At 40.1% G+C, this 23,711-nt stretch overlaps 1 protein-coding gene across 2 annotated transcripts in view; it reads right to left on the bottom strand.

Moving 5' to 3' along the window:
* dtwd2 (DTW domain containing 2) overlaps positions 1 to 23,711 on the bottom strand; it is a 119,910-nt gene that overhangs the window by 78,164 nt on the left and 18,035 nt on the right. The window contains exon 1 of one of the 2 annotated variants that reach the window (XM_059644681.1): positions 14,650 to 14,750. The exons of the other annotated variant lie outside the window; for it this stretch is intronic. Coding sequence (XP_059500664.1) covers positions 14,650 to 14,660 — 11 coding nt within the window. The 5' untranslated portion in view covers positions 14,661 to 14,750. Of the gene's footprint in view, positions 1 to 14,649; positions 14,751 to 23,711 lie in introns of those variants that run through there. 2 annotated transcript variants of the gene reach the window in all.

The following is a 23,711-nucleotide window of genomic DNA, read 5'->3' as shown; positions in this document are numbered from 1 at the left end:
TATACCTAATTCAAGGCAATACAAAGTTGAGATCTAATCTAAACATCTCACGAAATTAGGAAAGAAAAGGGTGGGCATGAAAAATATTGTCAAGTAAAATCAGGGAGACCCAGTCATATTTTATAAATATGTAAGCAGCAGGAGGTTAATGAAGGGTAGAATATGAATAAGGAATTAAAACCTAACATATTGGGAGGCTTAAGTTGTGGATAAGGTACTTTATGAATATTTTGCGTTGGAATTTGGCTATCGAGGTGGGTAGCTTGACTTGGGAAATTTTGCTGACTGTCTCAGTCAACATATTTTGGAACGTGAAAATTTCACTCTAGAAATGGTGTAGGTGGCCAACAGCTGTGGAGGTTACCAAGGTAGATTGGCTAGAAGCTAAGTCCTAGTTCTCTGGGATTTTGTTCTTGCATTTACACCCACCCACTGTGGTCCCTCATGACTTCCAGTCCAATTCATGTCCCACCTAATCCCATCACCCCACATACGTCAGGCTAACTCAACGCCAATTCATGCCTCACCTCGATAACAGACCCTTCCACAGCATTTCACAGCCTCCATGCCAACTCATGCTCCCATCTACCTGACATCCTGCATACTCTCCGTGCCAACTCAATGCCATCACATGGTGACCCCTCATATCTCCATGTCATTTCAAAAGCCAGTCACCCCACTATCTTCTCAGCAGGTCTGGCAGCATCTGTGAGGAAAAATCAGAGTAAATGTGTCAGGACTAATGAGGAAGGGTCACACAACCTGAAACGTTACCTTTGATTTTTCTTCACAAATGCTGCCAGTCCGCTGAGCTTTTCCAGCAACTTCTGTTTTTGTTCCTGATTTACAGCATCTATAGTTCTAATCAGTTTTTAGATCCCATCTACTATTGGCCAACTGGAGGAGCTCTGGAAAGATCGAAAGAAACCCAATTTGGTTTTCAACCTGACACACTCGATACTGAACAAAGCTTGCATTCGTAAATCCCATTCAAAGCTTTTGAACATTAAATGGTTAATCCATTATAAAAACAAACTATTTTTCACAACGCAGATCATAACAAAACATCAATTTAGTAGACTCTATAAACTGTCAATCAAACTCATAGGTCAGAAGCCCATTCTGAGATATTTAAGGCTTTTGAAATTCAACCATGCAGACATAATGAAATAACACAGCCCCTTGGGTAAGGTCAATAAAGAACTCTATTGGAATTTCTCAAACATATCCACCATAAGCTAACCTGTTGAGAAACACAGCATAGAGGGACACTTTTGTTCCAAAAACAAAATCACCAACAAATGAAATCAGTTTATTTTAAAATTTAAAGAGCAGGAGATTTAAAATGTTTAGATCATGACACCTCATCTGTCCTTCAAGTGTGTTCATGTTTTTCTATAACTTTTTGACTTACTTGCTGCAGATGAAAGCATCTCGAACAGCCAATTGGGATCTGTTTGAATTCAACATAAAGTTCCAGTGATCCAGCTGGATGCAGGTATTTCTCCAGTGTGAATCATACTCTAATTCCTTTCCCCACTGGAAAAAAAATGATCTATCGCAAATGGTCCCACAGTCTGCTGTTTTTAAAGGTAGGCTGAATATTTCTAATTCTGGAAAAATCTGACCATTACTATCTGTTTTCAAAACAAGAGGTACCTTGTGGTTAAGAAGCTGGAGTGTGAAATAGTGCTTGGGAAGCTTGTTGAGAGTGTAATAATTAGGGTGTTTTGTATCCTTGAAAATGGATAAATTACCAGATGCGAAAGAAAAATAAGGACGAAATGGCATCCACAATTGACACCTAAAATCATTTCTCTCTCACACACACACACACACACACACACACACACACACACACTAGTTCTGGTTGGACTACACGAAGTGGGTTTCAGGAACTGATCTCGTCAGTGAAAAATATCCATTCTTTGAAGATCATCCAGGGATGTAAAATTAATCCCCAATTTATTTTCTATATTGTAGACCATTTTCTTATACCCTTTCCCTGTTTCCTTCAAATTCAACTCCAATTTTTGGTGAGAGGACCTCAGTTTTCTTTGTCACCAAAGCTAAGTCTATGCAATCAACTATCATCATTTTCCCAGCCCAGCAAGCCAATGTCTAAGATTCCTCCCTCCATGGGGTCTGAGCTTGGTTTCTTCTTTAGTTTCACTTTCCTCTAAGTTCATATTGCTCATCGTCCGGCCTCTTACTCCCATTCCCATCGAACAAATAAACACACAAAGTCCCTTACTGGCCCTCACATGAGGTCATATTGTTAACAGTTCATTCTGTTCAGGTATGACTAACTTTTCTTCAAATCTATGATCTTCATCGCTATGCTAAAAAAACCTCTCAAGTTCTCCATTCTTTTAATCTCCTGTCCCATCTCCAACTTTACCTTTATCTCAGGAGTCTCTGATGCTGTTATCATCTCCCAAATTTACACTCACCTTTGCTTACACTCCATGATTAAATTTTCCAGCCCTGACACAGAATCACTCTTAACATGGTCACAAAGTGGCATGCTTTGGGATTATGACAAAAGTAAACCATCTATCCTTGTCCTTTATCATAGAATTCTCTGTCATGGAGCTTTGTGGGACTATTCTCACCTGGTTCCATTCTTAGCTAATCAGAACCAGAGTATTATCATCAACGGGGCTTCTCCCTATGGCCACACTGTCATCTCTGGTGACTCAAAAGGACTGATCCTTGGGTACCGGCTTTTGACTCATCCACATGCGGTGCCTCAGCAACATCATTTCAAAACACAACACTGGTTTCCACAAGAACGTACAAGGCACACACCACTACCTTCACTGTCTCTAAATAATCTGGCTGCTAATTTGACATGCAGTGCTGGATAAGCAGGAATTTCCCTTAATTAAAGTACCAGGAAGGCCAACTACATGGTCCTCCATCCCTCACCAAACACTGTGCTCTTGCTAGCAACTCCAATTCTCTTTGAAAAATGCTTAAAAATGAATCCAACTATGTTCAATCTTGGTATCATACTTGACTCAAGAGGAAAGACTTCAGCCACTTCTCCTAACTGTAACAGGAATGAATCCACTGATGTAAACATTATTTAGGCTTAATTGCTTTTAAAAAAAAGCACTGTCATTAAAACTGCAGTAATTCAGACCTATCTAATCTAAGTTATGTTTTACTGAAGTAAAGTTCAACTCTGACTAAAACAGATTTATTTTAAAAAATGATTACGAGGACAAGCAACTCAAAACTGGGAACACATTTTGACTCAAATGTCTGAGAAAATACAACACTGACCCCTAGTGACGCCAGAGAGGCATGTCAAAATAACACAATCTTACCATACCCACAAAAAGCATAAAGCGTTCACCAAGTCAGACAATTTCACAATCACACATACTTGGGAGAAAGGAAGGGTATGTTGGAATTTTCAGACCTGATCTTGAATTTGTCAATACAATTTTCAGTGCCAGATATGAAAAGTTCGTAAATATTTTATACATTATAGTAGTATTAGAGGTGGCATTTCCTAACATAAAGAGATGGATACCACAAAACTGAATGACTCAGTTTAGGTCACTTAATAAGGGATCTTGATCAATTAGGCCAATAGGCTGAGGAGTGTCAAATGGAGTTTAATTTGGATAAATGCAAGGTATTACATTTTGGTAAAACCCAAAAAAGGGCTCAGACACATAGTTCTTTGAAAGTTGCATCACAGGTAGACAGGGCTGTTGAGAAGACATTTAGCATGTTTGCCTTCTTTGTTCAGATCACTGAGTCTAGGAGTTGGAACGTCATGTTGAGACCACTTTTGATGTACTGTGTACAGTTTTGGTTGCCCTGCTATTGGAAGATTATTATTAAATTGGACAGGGTTCAGAAAGATTTACCAGGATATTATTGGGACTGGTTTGAGATATAAGGAGATGCTACATAGGCTGGCACTTCTTCCTCTGGAGCGCAGGACGTTGAGGGGTGATCTTATAGAGGTTTATAAAATCATGAGGGTCATAGATACGGCGAATAACCAAGGTCTTTTCCCAAAGATGGGAGGAGTTCAAAACTAGAGGGCATAGGTTTAAAGTGACAGGAGAAAGATTTAAAAGGGACCTGAGGGGTAAATTTTTCACATAAAGGGTGGTTCTACGTGGAATAAACCGCCAGGGGAAGTGGTAGATGCAGGTAAAGTTACAACAAAAACATTTGAATAGATACATGCATAAGAAAGGTTTAGAGGAATATGGGCCAGACGCAGGTAAGTGGGGTTAGTGTAGTTTGGGAAACCTGGTCAGCATGGGCTAGTTGGATCGAAGGATCTGTTTACATGCTGTATGAGTCTATGACTACAGCTATAAAAAGTCTTATACATTACGACTGTAATTTTATAGTCAGTCTCTAATGAAAGCTGGTGGAGCCTGTAGGTATATGGATAAATCAAATTCTAATATTGAGTCCATGGCATAACATTATAGAACAGGCTCCCAAATTGTTGGCAGAAATAAACTTCAACTTGTTCCAGTATTCAAAATAGTTCCATTTTCACCTCATTCCTAATTCTCAACTTTGGACATTTACCAGCCCAGCCAGGTTTCTAATCCTTCCAGAACTCATTCTGGATACCAATGTGGGCCCATCTTAAATATACCTGGTACACAACTCCTGCTTTTGACACCTAGTCTGAAGTGTCCAAGGCACTCTCTATTCACAGTACTGGCCAAGTTCCAGTAGTGTCACTTCAGTCTCAATTCACAGCTTGATACTCTATTCTCCTGCACCATGTTATATTTATTGTTTTTTTGCTCCTTCCAAACACAACACTACCTCTACCCACTCATTCTGGAAATGCAAATTTTGTCATCTGCTCCTAATAGGCCTGGTCTCGATCCTAATAACTCTACACATAACTTCACTCATTTCTAGATCTAGCTTAGGACAATCCCTTTTCACATTCCGAGGTTTCTGCTATCTCTCATCGTGGCCGTCCATCTCAACATGATACACATTTTACTTCTCAAACTTGTCCTAGGTTCTGACTCGAGCATTTATGTGTTTCAACAGTCTCTTTCTTCCCACACACTACCAATACTCACCTCCAATCTACTGATTGCCATTCTCTTCTATGTTTAGGGTTCAGAAGTAGAGTAATGGAATATCTGTAAGTAGTATACAAACCGAATAACAACACGAGATTACAGAAAAGATAGAGGGATAAGCAAAGTTGCAAAAAGAGTGACCACTGCCACCACCTCCCCAGTTGCTTTCATACACTCATGAAGTATTACAGCATGGAGAGAGAACCTTTGGTAGCTTGTGTCAGGGCCAGTCATCAAATATACATCTAATCTAATCCCATTTCCCAACACACAATCCGTAGTGTTCAACACAATGATGCATTTCCTCTCCATCTGCAAGCCACAATCCAAATCCAAATTCCCCTTCCATTTCAAAGCTCGAGAATGTGTTGTCGCTTCCCAAATTCATGTCTATTCTACCTAGTAGATTCTACGTTTCACACTTCACCTGAAGGAGGAGCAGCACTCCGAAAGCTTGATTTATAATAAATCAGTTGGACTATAATCTGGTGTCCTGTAATTTCTGACTGAATTCTTTCAATCAGGTTTTGCCCCCCTCAGTATTAAAAGACAAATAACACCCTATGTGACTACGATAAAGGTATAATGAAAACAGAAAGTGCTGGAAAAATTCTGATCTGGCAGGATCTGTGGAGAGAAAAACAGGGCTAATGTTTCAAATCCAATAACACTCTACCAGCCCATTCCAGTTTTCATGAAAAGTGATGGAATATGCAGTCATTCCTCTGTATCTGCACAGGTTCTGTTCCTGAGAACCCCAGCAAACGATGAAATTTGTGACTTCAGACCTTGTTTAAAAATAGATTCAAAACTGTAGATATGAGATTTTTGGCCATGGACTTTGATTTTTGTTATTTTTTTTTGGCGGTGGGTGATGGAAGAATAAATAGAACAGATGACAGTGGTGCCCAGACCTGCAGGCAAAGGTAATGTTCATGGTCATCGGAAAAGTATGTAGTTGAAGAATAAATATCAGTGTTTAAAGGCATGAAGATTGGCTCTATTTGGGGTAAACCCATACAAACAAGACATTAGGGCAACAGTTGGGATTGGTGTGGGGTGGTGTAAAATATTCAAAGTGGAAGACACAGTTCATTGTCTGGAGTTGTTGAACTACATGAGGACCATGAACGCAATGGCCCTAAGTCGAAAATGAAGGGTTGTTCCTCGCCTTTTCACTTGGTCTACAAGCCGCAGATTTAGGTGATCACACAATTCACCTTCATCCCCACCCGCTTTTTCCAACTGCGTGCTCTCCTGCAGCAACACATTCAAAACCACATTGTCAATTTCAACATGCAGACTGATGACACCCAGCTCTAACTCACTATTGCTTCTCTCAACACTTCTAGTGTTTTAAATGGTAAGACTGTTGATTCAACATCCAGTTGGGGATGAACATAAATTTACTTAACATGCTCCCTAACCAGTTATCGCTCCCTTTCCCTATTAATTGACTATGAACGAGCTAAACTGCCCATAATCTGAATGCCATTTTTGAGCCCAAAATGAGCTTCCAACAATACATCCATGGCAGCTCGAAGACTGCTTAACTTCCACCCATTTAATCATACCCAATTTCCTGATGTTGCAAATAAACACAAAATATTATAGATGCTAAAAATATGATACAAAAACAAAGTACTGAAGAAATGCAGTCCGGCTGGCAGCATCTATGGAGAGAAAAACAGACTTAATTTTTTGAGTACAGGATGACTCTGGACTCAAAATTTTAAATTTGTTTCTAACTCTGCAGATACTCTAAAACCAGCTAACGCTTTGTATCTCGGCTCCTCTGCTGCTGAAACTCTTATTTATGTGGCTCAATTGTTAACATTTCATCTTTGAATCAGAAGGCTGTGGCTTCTTGTCCTGCTCCCGTGATTGAATACAAAGATCTAAACTGATACTCCAGTGCAGCCTGAACGACTACTACACTGACATAAGCACCATCATACTAAACCAAGGCTCTGGCTCATCCTCTCAGATGGATGTAAAAGATCTGTGGCACTATTTTGAAGAAAAGGGCAACTATCCTGGGTGCCCTGGTCAATACTATTCCACCAAACAGCATGACAAAAAAAACTTGCTGTTACCACATTGTTGTTTGTGAACATTTGTTGCTCAAAAATTGGCCTCCATTTTGCTACATTACAACAATTATTTCAAGCTTGGGGTGCTCATGAAAGTTGCTAACATAATTGCAAAACCTTTCAATATCATTTTTACCTCTTGATTTGATTATTCCATACAATTCTGAAAAGCCTCCCAATATACTTCATAAACTTAAAAGCCATCCAAAGTTCTGCTGCCATTCCCCTGGTCACATACAACTCTTATATTGGCTCCTGATTAAAGAAAACCTTAATTTTCAAAATCTCCAACTTCTCAAACTTTTCACAGCCTTTCAAATCACTATTTCCATAATTTGCTCCAACACTACAACCCTTAGAGATATCCGTGTCCCTTTGTTTTCTGGCTTGATATAAATACAGCTGATTTTAATCATTCCACCACAGGTTGCTGTACTTTCAGGTTGTAAATCCCACAGATTTGCAATTCCATTTCCAACTTGCCTCTGTATTGCTTTCCAATTTTAAAACAATACTTGTAGCACATTCCTTGAATTAAGCTTTTGGCTATCTGCCCAAATATCACCTATGCGGCTGTGTCAAATTTTGTTTTACAATGTAAAAGTGCAATGATGAAAAGTCACCAGACTCAAAACATTAACTCAGCTTTCTCCCCACAGATGGTGCCAGACCTGTTGAATTCCACCAGCGATTTCTGTTTTTGTTTCACTTTTCAAGGGATTGCTCTCTTTCAGTATTTGAGAAAGCACAAAACTGACAAAGTGACAATCATGCTTCTAGTTCAAATATTGTTACATTCTTGTTGATAGTCGGAATTCAGAAGTCGAGTGGGTTTGTGTGACAAATAATGTGTTTCAGTTGTGAAAACATTAACTATCCTTTAGATTCCTTCAGTTTACAATCTTTGGCAGTTGAGAACATATAACCACCATATCAGGTCATTTTGCCTTATTAGTGTACACCAGCAAAACAAAGTTATGATTTTTTGCACACTTTAAACAATGTTTGAGGGATTATTTGCACTTGGGAAATATTACAAATGATTTGATCCTGTATATATCTAAATCTACGTATGAACTTTCTGCAGGGAATTACTGGATAGCAACTAAAGAAGAAATTACATTTTACCTTTACTTATCCTCCCTATTCCAAAAGCACTATGGCCAAATACAGGAGTTCTACAGCTATCCGGTAAATATGAAACAGAAAGGAAATAGATAATGAATGACAATAGGGCAACCATAATGGCACTATTCTCGAGGTTTAATCATGGGTCTAGTCAAATAAATGACAACTTGCCATGCACTGCATCCTGGAAGCAACCAGGGCATAACTGCAATTTTAAGGCAAACTATTCTCAAGAGGTTAGGAATGCCACTGTAATTGACAAAATCAGTCATCCTCCGAAATTGGATTTCCAAGAGTAATGTCGCTGCTCACAGACTCACCTGCATTTAATCCACACAACAAATATTCTACTGACTACAACAGCTCCTGCAATCAACTCAGTGTTCATGCAAATGATACAAACTGTCTCCGCATTTAGTGAAGATGGATTGCATTTGCTCGTAAAATAAAGATAAACAAATTTAAATATTCTGAAATAAACTAAACAATCTTCTTCATATACTGTGAAAGTGGAGTGACATCTAACATTATTGAACTCAGAATCGTTCATTCAACTTATTTAGTTCAATTACTCACAGCAAATACCAGTGTTTTGTTGATTAAATTATTCTTCTTATAGAGCTATATTTCTGTTTCTGCTTCTTGCTCCATATTCTGAAGTTAGTGATTCATGATGGGATTCAGATTCACATATGATAGCTAGCAACATCTGTTACCTTGCCAATACTGTAAACAGCAAAGTAGGCTCCAGAGAGCAGCAAAATGTTGTCTCTCTTCTAACGCCACCAAAGTACACATTCCAGCAGGTTTCACATTTGGCAACAAATATCCTCCCTTATTTTTTCATTTCTGTGACTTATGGTACTGAGGCTTGATGGCAAGATGGCAGCAGAATAAGATATTCCAGAGAAGCTCCTCTGCTCGCCAATTCCTTCACCTTTCTTTCTTCCCCTCTTTGCAGCATTTCCTTCTTCACCCCAAACCGCGCTCCCACACCAACTTTTAACTTCTTAAACTACCCTACCCTCCCTGCAGAATGGAGGAGAGATGACGGGTGACGACTCGTGGTTGGAAGCTGGCGGGCAGAGTCCTGGAGCGGGGCTAAGCAAGTACAGGCCGACTCACGGTCTGAGTAGAGCGGGATCAGAATGAGCACGGGTCAGGTCACGGGCTGAGTCCCAGAATGGCAACAGAGGAGGGACAGGCTGAGTCACAGGCTGAGATCCGGAGTGGTGGCAGAGCGAGTAGGGGTCAACGTGTGCGCTGAGTCTCGGAGAAGCAGCACAATTAGCATGGGCTGATTTGCGGGCCAAGCACTGGAACAGGATCAGAGAGAGCACGGGCCGGGTGGTGGACCAAGGCTGGAGTGGCAGCAGAATGTGTCGCAGCCGCAGTGGGAGTGGAAGCAGAGCGTGTGGGCCAGGACCCAGGGAGGGCAGCAGAGAAAGTCCTTGAAGGAGTCAGTGTGTGGAAGCAGTGTGGCCTCATGTTCTGAAGCCTGGCATACACCGACTCATGTTGGAAAAGGACTAGAACTTGAGTACTTTATAGTCATTTTTATTGCCATTTTAGATTTTTTTAAACTATTCCCATGATAACTTCTTTTTGTAACTATTTCTGTTTGTGAGAACATTCAACACATCCATATCTAGGTATTCTGCCCCTAAGATGGCTGCAAGACACAACATTACAAACTTTTCACTGCATTCTTTTGAGTGCACATGACAATGAACTGTAGCACACCCACATAATTGCTACTAAGTTCATCTAATTGAGCAAAAAGGAACTGAGCCTATGATGTAGGAGCTTCTACTTAATATGGTCCAACATACTCTATGGTGCATTAATGTCCACCTCTACTTTTCCATCTGACTTACACTCAGCCCTCCAGGCCTACTCGACCACTCAATAAGATCATGGTTGATTTGTTTTTAACTGCAACACTACATTTCCGCATATCCCTGATTTTCTTGATGGCCCTGGGAGGTGAAACATTCAATCTGCATCTGCCTTAAAATATTTAGTGATTGTGCACTCACTATCTCTTGAGAAAGGGCATCCAAAGATTTGCAGTCCCCTGAAAATGTTTTCTTATCTGTTTTAAAGGGGCGCCTCTGAGACCCCTTGTTCTAGATTCATCAACAAGAGGATTCTTGTGGATCCTTTCCACATCCACCTGGCCAAATTCCCAGAGGTTCTTTGATGTTTCAACTTGTGTCTGACTATGCTCAACTCCAGAGGATATGTGCCTGGCTCATCTCACCTTTCTGCATTAGGCAATCCACTTGTTCCAGGTATTAGTCTAATTAGTTCATGTGACCTGCTTCCAACCCGTGAACATTCTTCTGTAACTATGGTGACAACTACTACACAGTGCTCCAGGTGTGGTCTTACCAGTACCCTGTATAAGTGAACCATAACCATCTTACTGTTATTTAATTCACCTCACAATAAGACATAACATTCTTTCAAGTATCCTGATTACTTGCTGCACCTGTCTATTAAATTTGGTGATTCATACACTAGCATACCCAGATCTTTCTGCACCTCAGAGCTCTGCAACCTCCCTCCATTTAGATAGTATGCCTATTTTATATTCTTTCTGCCAAAATGGATAACTTAACACTTTCCCACATTGGACATAAATCTCACAAATGGAGTTCAGCATAACCTATCCCTTTTGTAGGCTTATAGAATCAAAAGTTCCCTAGTGTGGGAGCAGGCCATTTTGCCCATTGGATCCACACCAACCCTATGAAGAACATCCCACCCAGACTCAATCCCCTACCCTTTCCCTGTAACTCTGTATTTCCCATGGCTAATTCACCAAACCTGCTCATCTACGCTATAGGCAATTTAGCATGGCAAAACAACCTTACTGGCACATCTTGGGATTGTGGAAGGAAACTGGAGCACCCGAGAAAACCCAGCAGACACAGCAAGAATGTGCAAATTCCACACAGACAGTCACAGGAGGGTGGAATCAAATGCAGGTCTCTGCGATTGGGAAACAGCATTGTGAAACACTGAGCCACCACGTTCACTTCACAACTCATTTCCCATCTATCTTGGTGTCATCAGCAAGTTTAGCTACCACACCTTTAATCACTTCAAAATCATATATAGAAATTGCAGACAGTTGAGGCCCCAAAACTGCTCCTTTTGTCTAAGCACGCCTAATATCTTGTCAGCATGTCAAAATCCCATTTATTTTGATTCTCTGCTTCCTGTTAGCCAGCCAATATGCTATCCATGTCAATACGTTACCCCATATAGGGGTTGGGACCCTTCTTCAGAAAGGTTTCGGTCCCAATCCGAAACGTCAAGCTTTCCTGCTCCTCTGATGGTGCATGGCCTGCTGTGTTCATCCAGCTTTACACCGTGTTATCTCAGTAAGTAATCCTATCACATTTGTCAAAACCAGGTCCAATATAGCCTATTTGTAGGTTGGTGCTTTAACGTGCTGGCCTAAGAAATTGTCCCAAATACATTCAAATGAATTCCACATCCAGGATATTTTCTCCTATCTCATTTTTTTCAGCTTTTATGTAGGTTAAAATCCGTGACAGGAACTGCTGAACTCTTGGCTTCTTTATGTCTTGGACCATATGGTGCCGTGGAGGAGAGCTATTTTCATCTGCTTTCCTTCCTTCACATTGGGAGTGTACTTTTGTTTAACATGTAGGTCTCAAAGCAACATTGTCAGAAATCGTAGGTGCAATCTTCTGTCCGCAGAATAACATAATGTTCATTGGACATGCTCCACAATCCTGCTGCAGCATTACACCATAGTATTGTCACCACACATCAAAATTATCTTGTCAAAAATGAAAATCAAACACTGAGGGTTTGCTCTACAGTGTAAATTGAGACCACTGTTTTAATACTGCGATTTGGGAGATAATTAAATTGTAGTGCTGCAAGTAGAATAACATTTCCTTTGGTGGATGAATTGATATTTTGAATTTTAATTAATATGGTACAGAAAATATTTCACTCAATGCCAAAAAGCACATCAACAAATCAAGTGGTAGAGGTGAAGAAACCTCGGGTAAAATGAAGGGCTGCCGTGACCATAATTAAACTATCCACTTTTTCCGTGAAAAGAGGGTTACGTTTTAACCATCTGTGATTAAAACATTTAGAAAACAGTACTTCATAATTTCAAACATTACCGGCCCCGAGGGAATTGTCATTGCCTCTTTCCCTAAGTCTTGTTTACTCACATTTTGTATCACACAAAAATATTATGGAAGATGAGAATGCACATCAAAGTTGAACAGCCTAATAAGGTACAGTGGAGAATTAGAGTGCATCTTGTCAGAACAGGTCATTGCAAATATTATTTGCATTACTGCCGTGTAAATGTGAAGCATCACTGATTTTTTAGTAATTCTACTGAATTTGTACTAGGATTATTTTCCACATATAAAGACTGATTGTGAAGAATCTGAAAGGTTGAGCTGTTTTGGGCATTTGGGTAAAAAGGACACAATTGTAAGAAAAAAGGCTGGATGTGTGCAATGGTTATAACTTATTTTCTACTTGGATTAGTTCACCTTAAGAAATATTGTAAAAGTCACAAGAGAGCTTCCTCTTTCATTGTCTGTCATCAAAATATTATTTATAGATTTTATTGAAAAAAAAACTCTCCACTTGAGGTTATTACCTCAAAAAAGGTTAAATTATAATTTTATTCTTTATGGCAAAAACATTTGAGGATCCTAGGAATATTTCATAAATAATAAAGCAAAAGGGACAGCATAGAAATTTATAAAAGGTTGTCATGCGCTCCTCACTTTCCCTCCAAATCTAATTTGATTAAAACATTTGAAGTGTTTCTTACAGTTAAACCAGATAACCTCTCATTTCAGGCACAACTTAATTACCAGTGAGAGCTGGCAACCATCAGTCACAGGCAGACGTTTACAACTTAATTAATTTTCATGTTAAAAATCTCAGGCATCTCATTTCTCTAAGAACAGATGATCATAATAGAGCCAGGCCGTTAGGTCATTTGAAGCTATCACATCCAGTTTATCTGTTGGCTGCCATTGCTTTCCTGAAGTCTAAAGCAAATGTTATTGCCCATTCCATCCAAACATTATGAGGTGTGAAAATATTGTCATAGGGCTTAGCCGTTAAAATATCACATAATGTGGTATCATACTGAACCACATGGATCAAAGCTCCATTGGTATTTTCCAAGCAGTTAGGGAAGGGAAAAATATGTCAAGCAACGTCATGGTTCTTCACTGCTTTTGATTAAGCCTCACTTTAAAAAAACCCCTGAAAACATGTGAACATAAGAGGAGGACAAGTGAAGGTTTGGTTCTGATGCTTCACTTTACGGTCAAATAGCCATGAAAATCCACTGTCTTCAGTCACACACGAAGAACAACTATTGTATTACAATGGAGAACTAATCTGACAGTGAGCATAATCCATAGAACTCAGCATGAATCAACATTTCAGGAGTAGAAATATTTTCAGAAGTCAAAGCAAATTCAGCCAGTCCCTAAGTATCAAACAATCTATTAGAATTTTTACATCAGCAGTTTAAATTAAAATGTTTACAGGAGTACTCATAGCAGTTGCAACATTCTGCCTATGATGAAAAAATCATGAATATTGTTGTTCATAAAAGTACTGTAGTATTGGATATATAGAACAAGATTCTGCGAGCATGCTCATTCAAAGATAACAAAAACTCTGAAACAAGTACTTAATTTGATTCAAGCATCTGATTTCACTTCAAGCTGAAGAACAGAGCTACTGTAGCACAAATATTTGATTATTTTCCTTCTGACGTAGAAGGTCATGATCCTGAACATACTCTCAACGCACAGTGAGACTGCACCACCTGCAAACCTCTGCTTTCATCCTCTGCAATTTTAAAATCTTACTACAACATCTGTATATCCTACAGGACTGCACTTCTTGTTCATACCAAAAGAGAAAAATTTACAACACTTGAAGACAGAGCACTCGAAGACCAAACTATTATAATTTGCAATAACCAATTTGAAATACCTGCTTTAAGGTAGATAGATATCCACAATGTTAGTTGCAGCTCTGAATGTACTAAAAATACTAATTTCATGCAGTCACACAGAAAAATAACAATTTACAAATTCCTCTGCTACACCAGAATATGTAAAAATAGTTACAGCCAGATGTTTGGTCAAAAAAAAACTGTTGCTGCTTTATATTTATCCAGACTTTGTATATCAGAAATAACAAACATCACTATATTTTTAAATGGTAAAATATCTGAATATGGATCTGCCAGTTATGATGTTATCTTATCAGCAGTGCAAATTAATAAGGTTTAGTACATGCTTTTCATCGTTTCATTCCAGTTAGTTGGTCCAGAATAATCCAGGCTTTTAAAGTCGCCACACTGGGAACTGAGTAATGCAGAGGTTTTGGAACTCCCTGGGAGAACCACCAGCTGAAAACAAAGAGCACAAAAAGAGGCCCCACTGTGCCTTCTCAAGCAAAGTGACAGCTAATTGACAGCCATAAGACCTCTGCTGCTTTTGCAGGAAAGACTTATGGGGGAGTTGTGTACAAACCACAACCAATAAAATAGGAGCTGATTTCATTTCAGCTAGACACCAAAATGATGCCGAGGCTTTTATGACAATTTTTACGACAATTCCGTGATTGGCCATCAGGATATTCCCTTGAATGTGCCAGCAAATGCTAATTATTGCAAAGAAGATATTGATCAAAACAAACCTGACATGAGTTTAATTAAAAAGATTGGATTACGGTATTACTTGATCTGCACCAGCTGTGACTGCCATTATGACATGCTCTAATCAGTCATAGGCAAGCAGATATATTCTCAATGACCGAGCTGTTTGCCATTGTTGTTTCTCAGAAAACCTCAAAGATGTTGAAACTTAAACCATTCAGGCTCATTATTTCAGAGCTAGAATAGAGATGCCAAAGTCATTGCGTAAATTAAATCTTTTTAACCTGGGAGATTACTTTACAAAAATGAAACTCAATTGTCATACATGGTGTCATTAATTAAAAATAACAATCAGAATCAACTGAATTCAGATATCCAGGGCAAATAACAAGTAACCTCACAGTTTCACCAAGTGATTAAATTTCTCCAATATTTCAATCCTATAAGTAAGATTTCAAAATTGCCCAAGTGAAGCAAGGATCACACTTAGCATCAAGCTTAATGACTGTCCTCAATTTCGTACACTCATAGTGAGACTAGCAGCAGAGTAAATCTGATAAAATTTTCTAAGATCTGTACATTTGCAATTGAAGTGAATATTTGGAAGTTGGTTGGGGTTCAGTGATATTGAGTTCCTGCACTGAAGTCAGGTTTTGTTACGCATGAATACAAATTGCTTCAGTGTGAACAGAGGTAACGGGAACTGCAGATGCTGGAGAATCCAAGATAACAAAGCATGAAGCTGGATGAACACAGCAGGCCAAGCAGCGTTTTAGGAGCACAAAAGCTGACATCTGGGATGTGCGGGAGTGGATGCCTCCACTCTAGGTAATACACCTCCACCCACCAACCCTCCTGCAAAAATTCCATCCCCTATTCCCAATTCCTTCGCCTCTGCCACATCTGCTCCCAGGATGATGCATTCCACTCCTGCACATCCCAGATGTCCACGTTCTTCAAGGACTGCAATTTCCCCCCGCCGTGGTCAAGAACGCCCTTGACCGGGTCTCCTACATTTGCCGCAACACATCCCTCTAACCCCGCCCCCGCAATAACCACCCAAAGAGAATCCCCCTAGTCCTCACATACCACCCCACCAACCTCCGCATACAACGTATCATCCTCCGACACTTCTGCCACCTGTAATCCAAACACACCACCCAAGACATTTTTCCATCCCCACCCTTGTCGGCCTTCCGGAGAGACCACTCTCATTGTGACTCCCTTGTCTGCTCCACGCTCCCCTCCAACCCCACCACACCCGGCACCTTCCCCTGTAACCACAGGAAGTGCTACACTTGCCCCCACACCTCCTCCCTCACCCCCATCCCGGGCACCAAGATGACTTTCCATATCAAGCAGATGTTCACCTGCACATCTGCAAAATGTGGTATACTGTATCCACTGTACCTGTTGTGGCTTCCTCTACATTGGGGAAACCAAGTGAAGGCTTGGGGACCGCTTTGCAGAACACCTCTGCTTGGTTCACAATAAACAACTGCACCTCCCAGTCGCGAACCATTTCAACTCCCCCTCCCATTTCTTAGACGACATGTCCATCCTGGGCTTCCTGCAGTGCCACAATGATGCCACCTGAAGGTTGCAGGAACAGCCACTCAAATTCTGCTTGGGAACCCTGCAGCCCAATGGTAACAATGTGGACTTCACAAGCTTCAAAATCTCCCCTCGCCCCACTGCATCCCAAAACCAGCCCAGCTCATCACCGCCTCCCTAACCTGTTCTTCCTCTCACCTATCCCCTCCTCGCACCTCAAGCCGCACCTCCATTTCCCACCTACTAACCTCATCCTGCCTCCTTGACCTGTCCGTCCTCCCCGGACTGACCTATCCCCTCCCCACCTCCCCACCCATAGTCTCCTCTCCAGCTATCTTCTCCTCTATCCATCTTCAGTCCACCTCCCCCTCTCTCTCTGTTTATTTCAGAACCCTCTCCCCATCCCCCTCTCTGATGCTCCTGAGATGCTGCTTGGCCTGCTGTGTTCATCCAGCTTCACACTTTGTTATCTTGCTTCAGTGTGAAAGTGTTTTAAAGTAGTTTTGAACACTATGCAAATTATCAGCAAACATCCTACTTCTAACCTTATGATGAAGCAACTAAATATGATTGGGACTTGGGATACCACCCAAAGAAACTACTGCTGTAATGTCCTGGGATTGCTAACTGACCTCCAACACCCAGAACCATCGTCCTTTCTCATTAGTACAAAAAGAAACCAATGGCAATTTGCTTACTTTTTCATGTACTTCACTTTTCCTGGGGTTCCTTTATGCTTTCCTTCACTGCATGTTGTGGAGTGAGACCTGACTAGAAACAATATGGAGCAGGAAGATACAAACTGGGACCAAGGTTGGAGGTTTTCTCTTACCTGAAAATTGTGCAGGCCTCTCACAGACATCAGCTGGGAATCACTGCACATCAACTTTTGATGAAATTTATCAGATCACAGCAAATCCAGTTGCTGAGTACCCAATATGTGTCTGTTTGTAAAGAGCTGGATTGACTGCAGCTGCATGGTGAGTAATTTTACTTGAGCTTTCTAGTCTCCAATTTAAAGTGAATAGTTTTAAAGTAAGCATAAGGCATAGCAGGATAACTTGGTGTGTGGAATGACCATCCTGTGCAACATGGGCAGTCATTGATACTCCACATGTCTGGGAAGCATCTCCAGCTTCAAAAATTTGAGCTTCAGTTTTAGAACATGATTGGAGGTTTCAGTCAATATTGGTCCATAGCTAACATCTATGAGGATATCACATTCACCAAAGTGGTCACCCCACTGATTAAGAGCATGCAGATATGCAGGAAGTGCAGGTGACGCCTTCATCTATTTCATTCACTGAACAGATTTTCTCTCCAGATACCAGTGAGGGTGATGATTCTCAGAGGATTGTTGGAAGACCCAATCTTGTGCCACCATAAGTGGTTCAAGTTCACAGGAAGACTGGAACAGCAAGAGTGGTCAGGTGATCAGTTGGTTATGGCAAAAGACAGGTGTTTTGTGACAGTTGAATTAAATCCAGATAATATGTTGCTTTCCTGGTACCAGGGTCAAGGATGTCACAGAGTGACTACATCCTCTGAAAAAAAGACTGCAGAGGTCATGGTCCACATTGGTACCAACAACCTAGCTACAGACAGCAATAAAGTGCTGAATGTAGAATTTAGGGAACTAGCAATGAGACTATAAAATAGGACCTCTAAAGACAGTAATGTGAGGATTATTCCCCATACTACATGCTAATAAAACACAGCCATTCGACCTCTTGAGCCTGTTCAGCTATTCAATATGATCACAGCTAATGATTGAGTTTAATACCACATCATCATCCTCCTACTCCATATCCCTTGATCCCTTGAGCTATAAGAGGTATATCTACCACCTCCTTATTTTGGCCTTAACCACTTTTTGTGGTACTGAATTCCACAGATTTACCACTGTCTAGGTGAAGAAATGTCTCCTTATCTCAGTCCTAAAAGGTTTGCCCCTTATCTTTTAACTATGACCCCTGATTTTGGACTCCTCAACCATCAGAAACATCCTTTCTGCATTTACCTTAGGCCTGTTAGAATTTTGAGGTTTTATGAGACTGGTCTCACACTTCTAAGCTCCAGTGAATACAATTACAATTGCACTACCTGCAAAAAGTGCACACAATACTCTAGGTATGATCTCATCAATGCCCTGTATAACTGCAACAAGACATCCTTGTTTCTGTACTTGAATCCTTTCTCTATGAACGCCAACATACAGTTTGCCTTCTTTATGGCCTGATGTACCTGTGGGCATGCGACTGGTATATGAAAACACCCAGGGATCGTTGAACATTCATCTTTCTTAATTTACAGCCAAATAATAACATCTTCCCATTTGATTTGTTTTGAGTTATTACTGTAGTAGGCAGGCAGATTGTACTATCCAAGTGCATTAGGGTAAAAGAACAGGGTACAAGATAGTGTTACAGCTGCTGAGAAGGTGCAGAGGGAGACCACTATTAACATTAAAAAATGTCCATTCAAAAGCCTGATAACAGCAGGGAAGCTGATCTTGAATCCGTTTGTACCTGTATATGAACTTTTATACCTTCTGCTCGATGGATCAGGGCTGGGGGCAGGGGTCTTTGTTTATGTTCATTGCTTTTACAATTTTTGGTACATGGTGGATAAATCAATTTATCCACATTACACTGCATCTACCATGCATTTGCCCACCTACTCAGCCTGTATAAATTACACTGCAACATCCGTGAATATGCCTCTCAGTTCATGCTTCCATCCAACTTTGTGTCATTTGGAAATTTTGAGATATTACATTTAGCTCCTTCTTGTAAATCATTACATATGTTGTGAACAGTTAGGGAGCCAGCACTGATCCTTGTGATACCCCATTGCTTGCCATTCAGAAAAAGAAAACATTGATTCATAGTCCTTGTTTCCTGTCTGCGAACCAATTTACTATCCATCTCAATAGATATCTCAATATCTCCAAGCCCATTCACTTCTGTTTTGCACAGAATTTCTGATTTGGATCTCTATCAAAAGCCTAATGAAAGTCCTAATAGACCAAATCCCACCGGCTCCCCTTGATCTACTAGATACATTCCCAAAGAATTCCAGCAGTTTTATCAAGAATGATTTCTCTTTTGTACATTCATGCTATCAGTGATGATTGTACTGTTTCTTAAGTGTTCTGGTATAAAATCCTTGATAGTGCACTCTAGCAACTTACCCTCAACCAAAATCAGACTCTGGGGTTTGTAATCCCACTTTTTCTCTACTTCCATATTTAAACAGTGTGGTTACTGGGGTGAAGGACTCCAAAACTAGACAGCATAGGTTCAAGGTGAGAGATGAAAGATTTGAAAGGGACCTAAGGGGAAGCCTTTTCACATCGAGGGTGGTGTGTGTATGGAATGAGCTACCAGAGGAAGTGGAGGAGGCTGGTACAATTACATTATTTAAAAGGCATCAGATGGATATGAATATAAAGGGTTTAAGAGAGATATTAGCCAAATGCTGGCAAATGGGACCAGATTAATTCAGGATATTTGGTTGGCCTGGAAGAGTTGGACCAAAGGGTCTGTTTCCGTGCTGTACACCTTTATGACTATGATTCTACATTAGCCACCCTCCAAATCTGTATGAATTGTTCCAGAGTTGAAAGAAACTTGGAAGATAACTGTTGTATCTAATATTTCTATGACCACTTCCTTAAGTACTCTGGGATGTATCTTATTAGCCTTGGGGATTCAGCAGCCTTCAATCCCACCAATTTCTCCAACGTTATTTCACTACATTTACAAATTTTCTTCAGTTCCTCACTCTCACGAAGCCCTACATTCCCCATCATTTCTAGTATGTCATTTGTGTCCTCCCTTATGAAGATAGAAGCGAAGTATGAATTTAGTTCATTCAGGGATTTCTTTGTTCCCATTCTAAATTCCCCTATTTCTTACTATAAAGGGACCTACATGAGTTTTCACCAATCTTTTTTCTCTTTATATCCTCATTAAAAACTTTTACAGTCAGTTCTTATGTTTCTGGCAAGTTTACTCTCATACTTTATTTACCCCTTCTTAATCAATCCCCTGATCCTCTTTGCTGCTTCCAAATGGTTCCCAATCCTCAAGTCTGATTGCCAATTTGTGCATCTCTTCTTTTGCATCTAATACCATCTCTAACTTCCTTCATAAGCCATGGTTTGGCCACTGCTCTCTTTGCACTCTAGCGTCAGACAGGAATAAACAAGTCTTGTAGTTTACACATTAGGTTTTCAAATGTTTGCCATTGTTTACCCATTGGCATTGCTTTCAGTAACATTTCCCAATCATAGCCAATGAGAACTGAAATAACGAGACTAAATGAATGAACCACTGGCTGGAGAATTTTGTAAGAGGATTGGATAGCTCGCCAAGTTTAAGGGCATTTAAGTCGTCATTGGATAAACATATGGATAATAATGGAATCGTGTAGGTTAGATGGGCTTCAGTTTGGCTTAACAGGTCGGCACAACATCGAGGGCCGAAGGGCCTGCACTGCGCTGTAATGTTCAATGTTCTATACAGACTGTGAAGGCATTTCTAGGGCAGTTTGGAGGAGGACAGGCGTCACGTTAGTAGAATTGGGGCTAATACCCTTTTAGGGGTGTTAGATAGTGTTAACGGTAGGAGGTGGGAGTACAAGGGAATTTAACATGGCTTGACAGGGGATGCAGACTGGGGGAAGAACTTAAACAGAATAAAAACAAAACTACTTATGGGAAGTAGAAAGCAGCCGAAACAATTCCCAGAATCAATCAAGGTCGAATTACAGAATTGCATCAATGAGAGAGATCTTTTGATTCTGCATCTGAGTGCACGCAGCATTTGCAATAAGATAGCTGAATTGATGGTGGCAGTTGAAGTAAAAGGCTTTTTTAACTGCTATTATGGAGATATGGATGAAGGATGGGCAAGACTGGGAAATTAATATCAAAGCACATATAACATTTCAGAAAGAGCAGTGAGGAGGAAAAGGAAGTGCGATAGTGCTGATAATAAGGGATGGCATCTGTGTATTAGTGAGAGAGGATTGCCAATTGGAAGGGCAATTTGAGTGGTCGGAGCCGAGAAACAAAGGACAGCAAATATTTGTGATAATGATGGCATAAATCAAGAAATGAGACGTGTAGCAAGGGGAATACAGTAATCATAGGTGACTTACTCCACACAGAGTGGGTAAAATCAACCAAGCACCAATGCTCTGGAGTAGAAATTCCTGGAATTTGTTTGAGACAGTTTTCTTGGGTAATATGTTGAGAAACCTACTGGAGAGCGGACTATTTTAGATTAGAGTATTAAGCAAGAGAAAGGACTCATTAATAATCGCGTTGTAAAGGAACCATAAGGGAAGAATGACAATAGTAAAATAGATTTTCCATTAAATTTGAAAGAAGGATGTCGTTTAATCTGAAACTTAGGTCTTAAATCTAAACAAGGGCAATTACAAAGGTAAGAGAAGGAAGATGGTTATGGTGGAATGGAAATATATATTAGAAGGTCTGAAAGAGAAGACTTGGATTGTATTTAGGGAATGGAATGTGAATGCAAAACATGGACAACATGGATTGCAAAAGCTTCCATGGGTATATAGAAAGGAAAATATTAGCTAAGAGAAATATGTATCTGTTACAGATAGAGACAGAATCATTTATAATCAGAAAGAGAGATATGGAAGTGATGTTAAGTAAGAACTTTGTTTTTGGCTTCTTACGGAAAGATCCATGAAGCCTCCCTGAAATATTTAAAATCCAAGTGGCTCGTGAAAGCTGAAAGAAATTAATTTTGCAACAGTTCCTTCGATATTATCTCCCTGTTTATGAAAGGAGGGAATGAGGAGACGAGTGTTATAGCCCCATTAGCCTGATGTCAGTAGTTGGGAAACCACTTTAATTTTTATAAAGGATGTGATTATTAGATATCACTGGGACTGAATGCTGGAAATTGGTGGGTAAGAGGGTCAATCTTTTTGTACAGATCTAATTTTATTCATAGTTAGCATATAACTGAAGTTAAACTATAGAAATTAAGCTTCAAATTCTCAAGTTCCAAACTTTAACAAGGTTTTCTCTGGATGAGCTGTTGGACCTAATTAGTGAAAGTAGCAGAAGAAAACGGTTGCTCTACAACCGGATCAGTGTTCAAGTTTGCTTCAGAGGAATGTCATAGCATATCTGTACAAATTGATTATAAAATATTTATAAAATAAGCCAACTTTGTGCGAAGTACAATGGAGTGCTAAGAGTTGGGCGATTAAAGAAATTAGGGAAGAAGAGAACGTGGTGCTCCTTTGTTTTGCTTTTCCAGTTTTTCAGCCTCTAGGATTTGATTCTTATTCTGCAGCCGGAAACATTAATTAATTATTTGGTGAGTATTTGGTACGTGACCAAGGTTCAAAATAGTATGACATCTGCCAGTAAGTTGAATAAAATTTTTAAAAAAGCATATGTACGTGTGTAATTGCACAATTAAGTAGTGAATTTGATCACATTAAAGCTGGCCAGATGTGTCACAGCTGCATCATGTTCCTGGATGCCAGTTTGGCACAGGGTAAATACGTCTGCATTAAGTGCTTGAAGTTCAAGCAGCTTTAGATCAGAGTAGCTGGATTGCAGGCAAAACTACACAGAGTGTGACGCAGTCACAACTTTTAGAAAAAGAGTATATGATTTGCTCAGTGTTCGGGGTTAGGAGGGTATGACTGCAAGCAAAGCACTTATGGGGACCAGCCTTTACACTGACGAGCAAGAATGGACATTGCTTCAGCTTGTTTAGATGGGAATCCGATTGCTAGATTGATGAGCTAATTGACCATGGCAGCTTGGAATAGGAAGCCAATCAAGTAAAGGAAACAGAAATGAACAAAGGGGACGGTAAGGGCAGAGGGATTGACACAGTTCTCTGCAGCAGAGAGCACCAGGTACAGACAGCTTTCCTGCTGAGCAAGAGCCAGGTTTCAAGTCATCTACTTAAAGCTGGAAAGAAACTTGCATTGAGAGGCAGAGGATTCAGTCTTGATGGGCCACGTTGGTACAAATGGCAGACAGAACGAACAGCAAAAAATGTTCTGCAGAGTCAATATGAGGAGTTAGGCAGCAAATTAAGAAGCTGAAGCTCAAAGGTCATAATCTCTGAATTATTA

This window comes from Stegostoma tigrinum, chromosome 3 (genome assembly GCF_030684315.1).
Source record: "Stegostoma tigrinum isolate sSteTig4 chromosome 3, sSteTig4.hap1, whole genome shotgun sequence".
Classification (NCBI taxonomy): Eukaryota; Metazoa; Chordata; class Chondrichthyes; order Orectolobiformes; family Stegostomatidae; genus Stegostoma; species Stegostoma tigrinum.
This window is presented reverse-complemented; position numbering and strand designations above follow the sequence as displayed.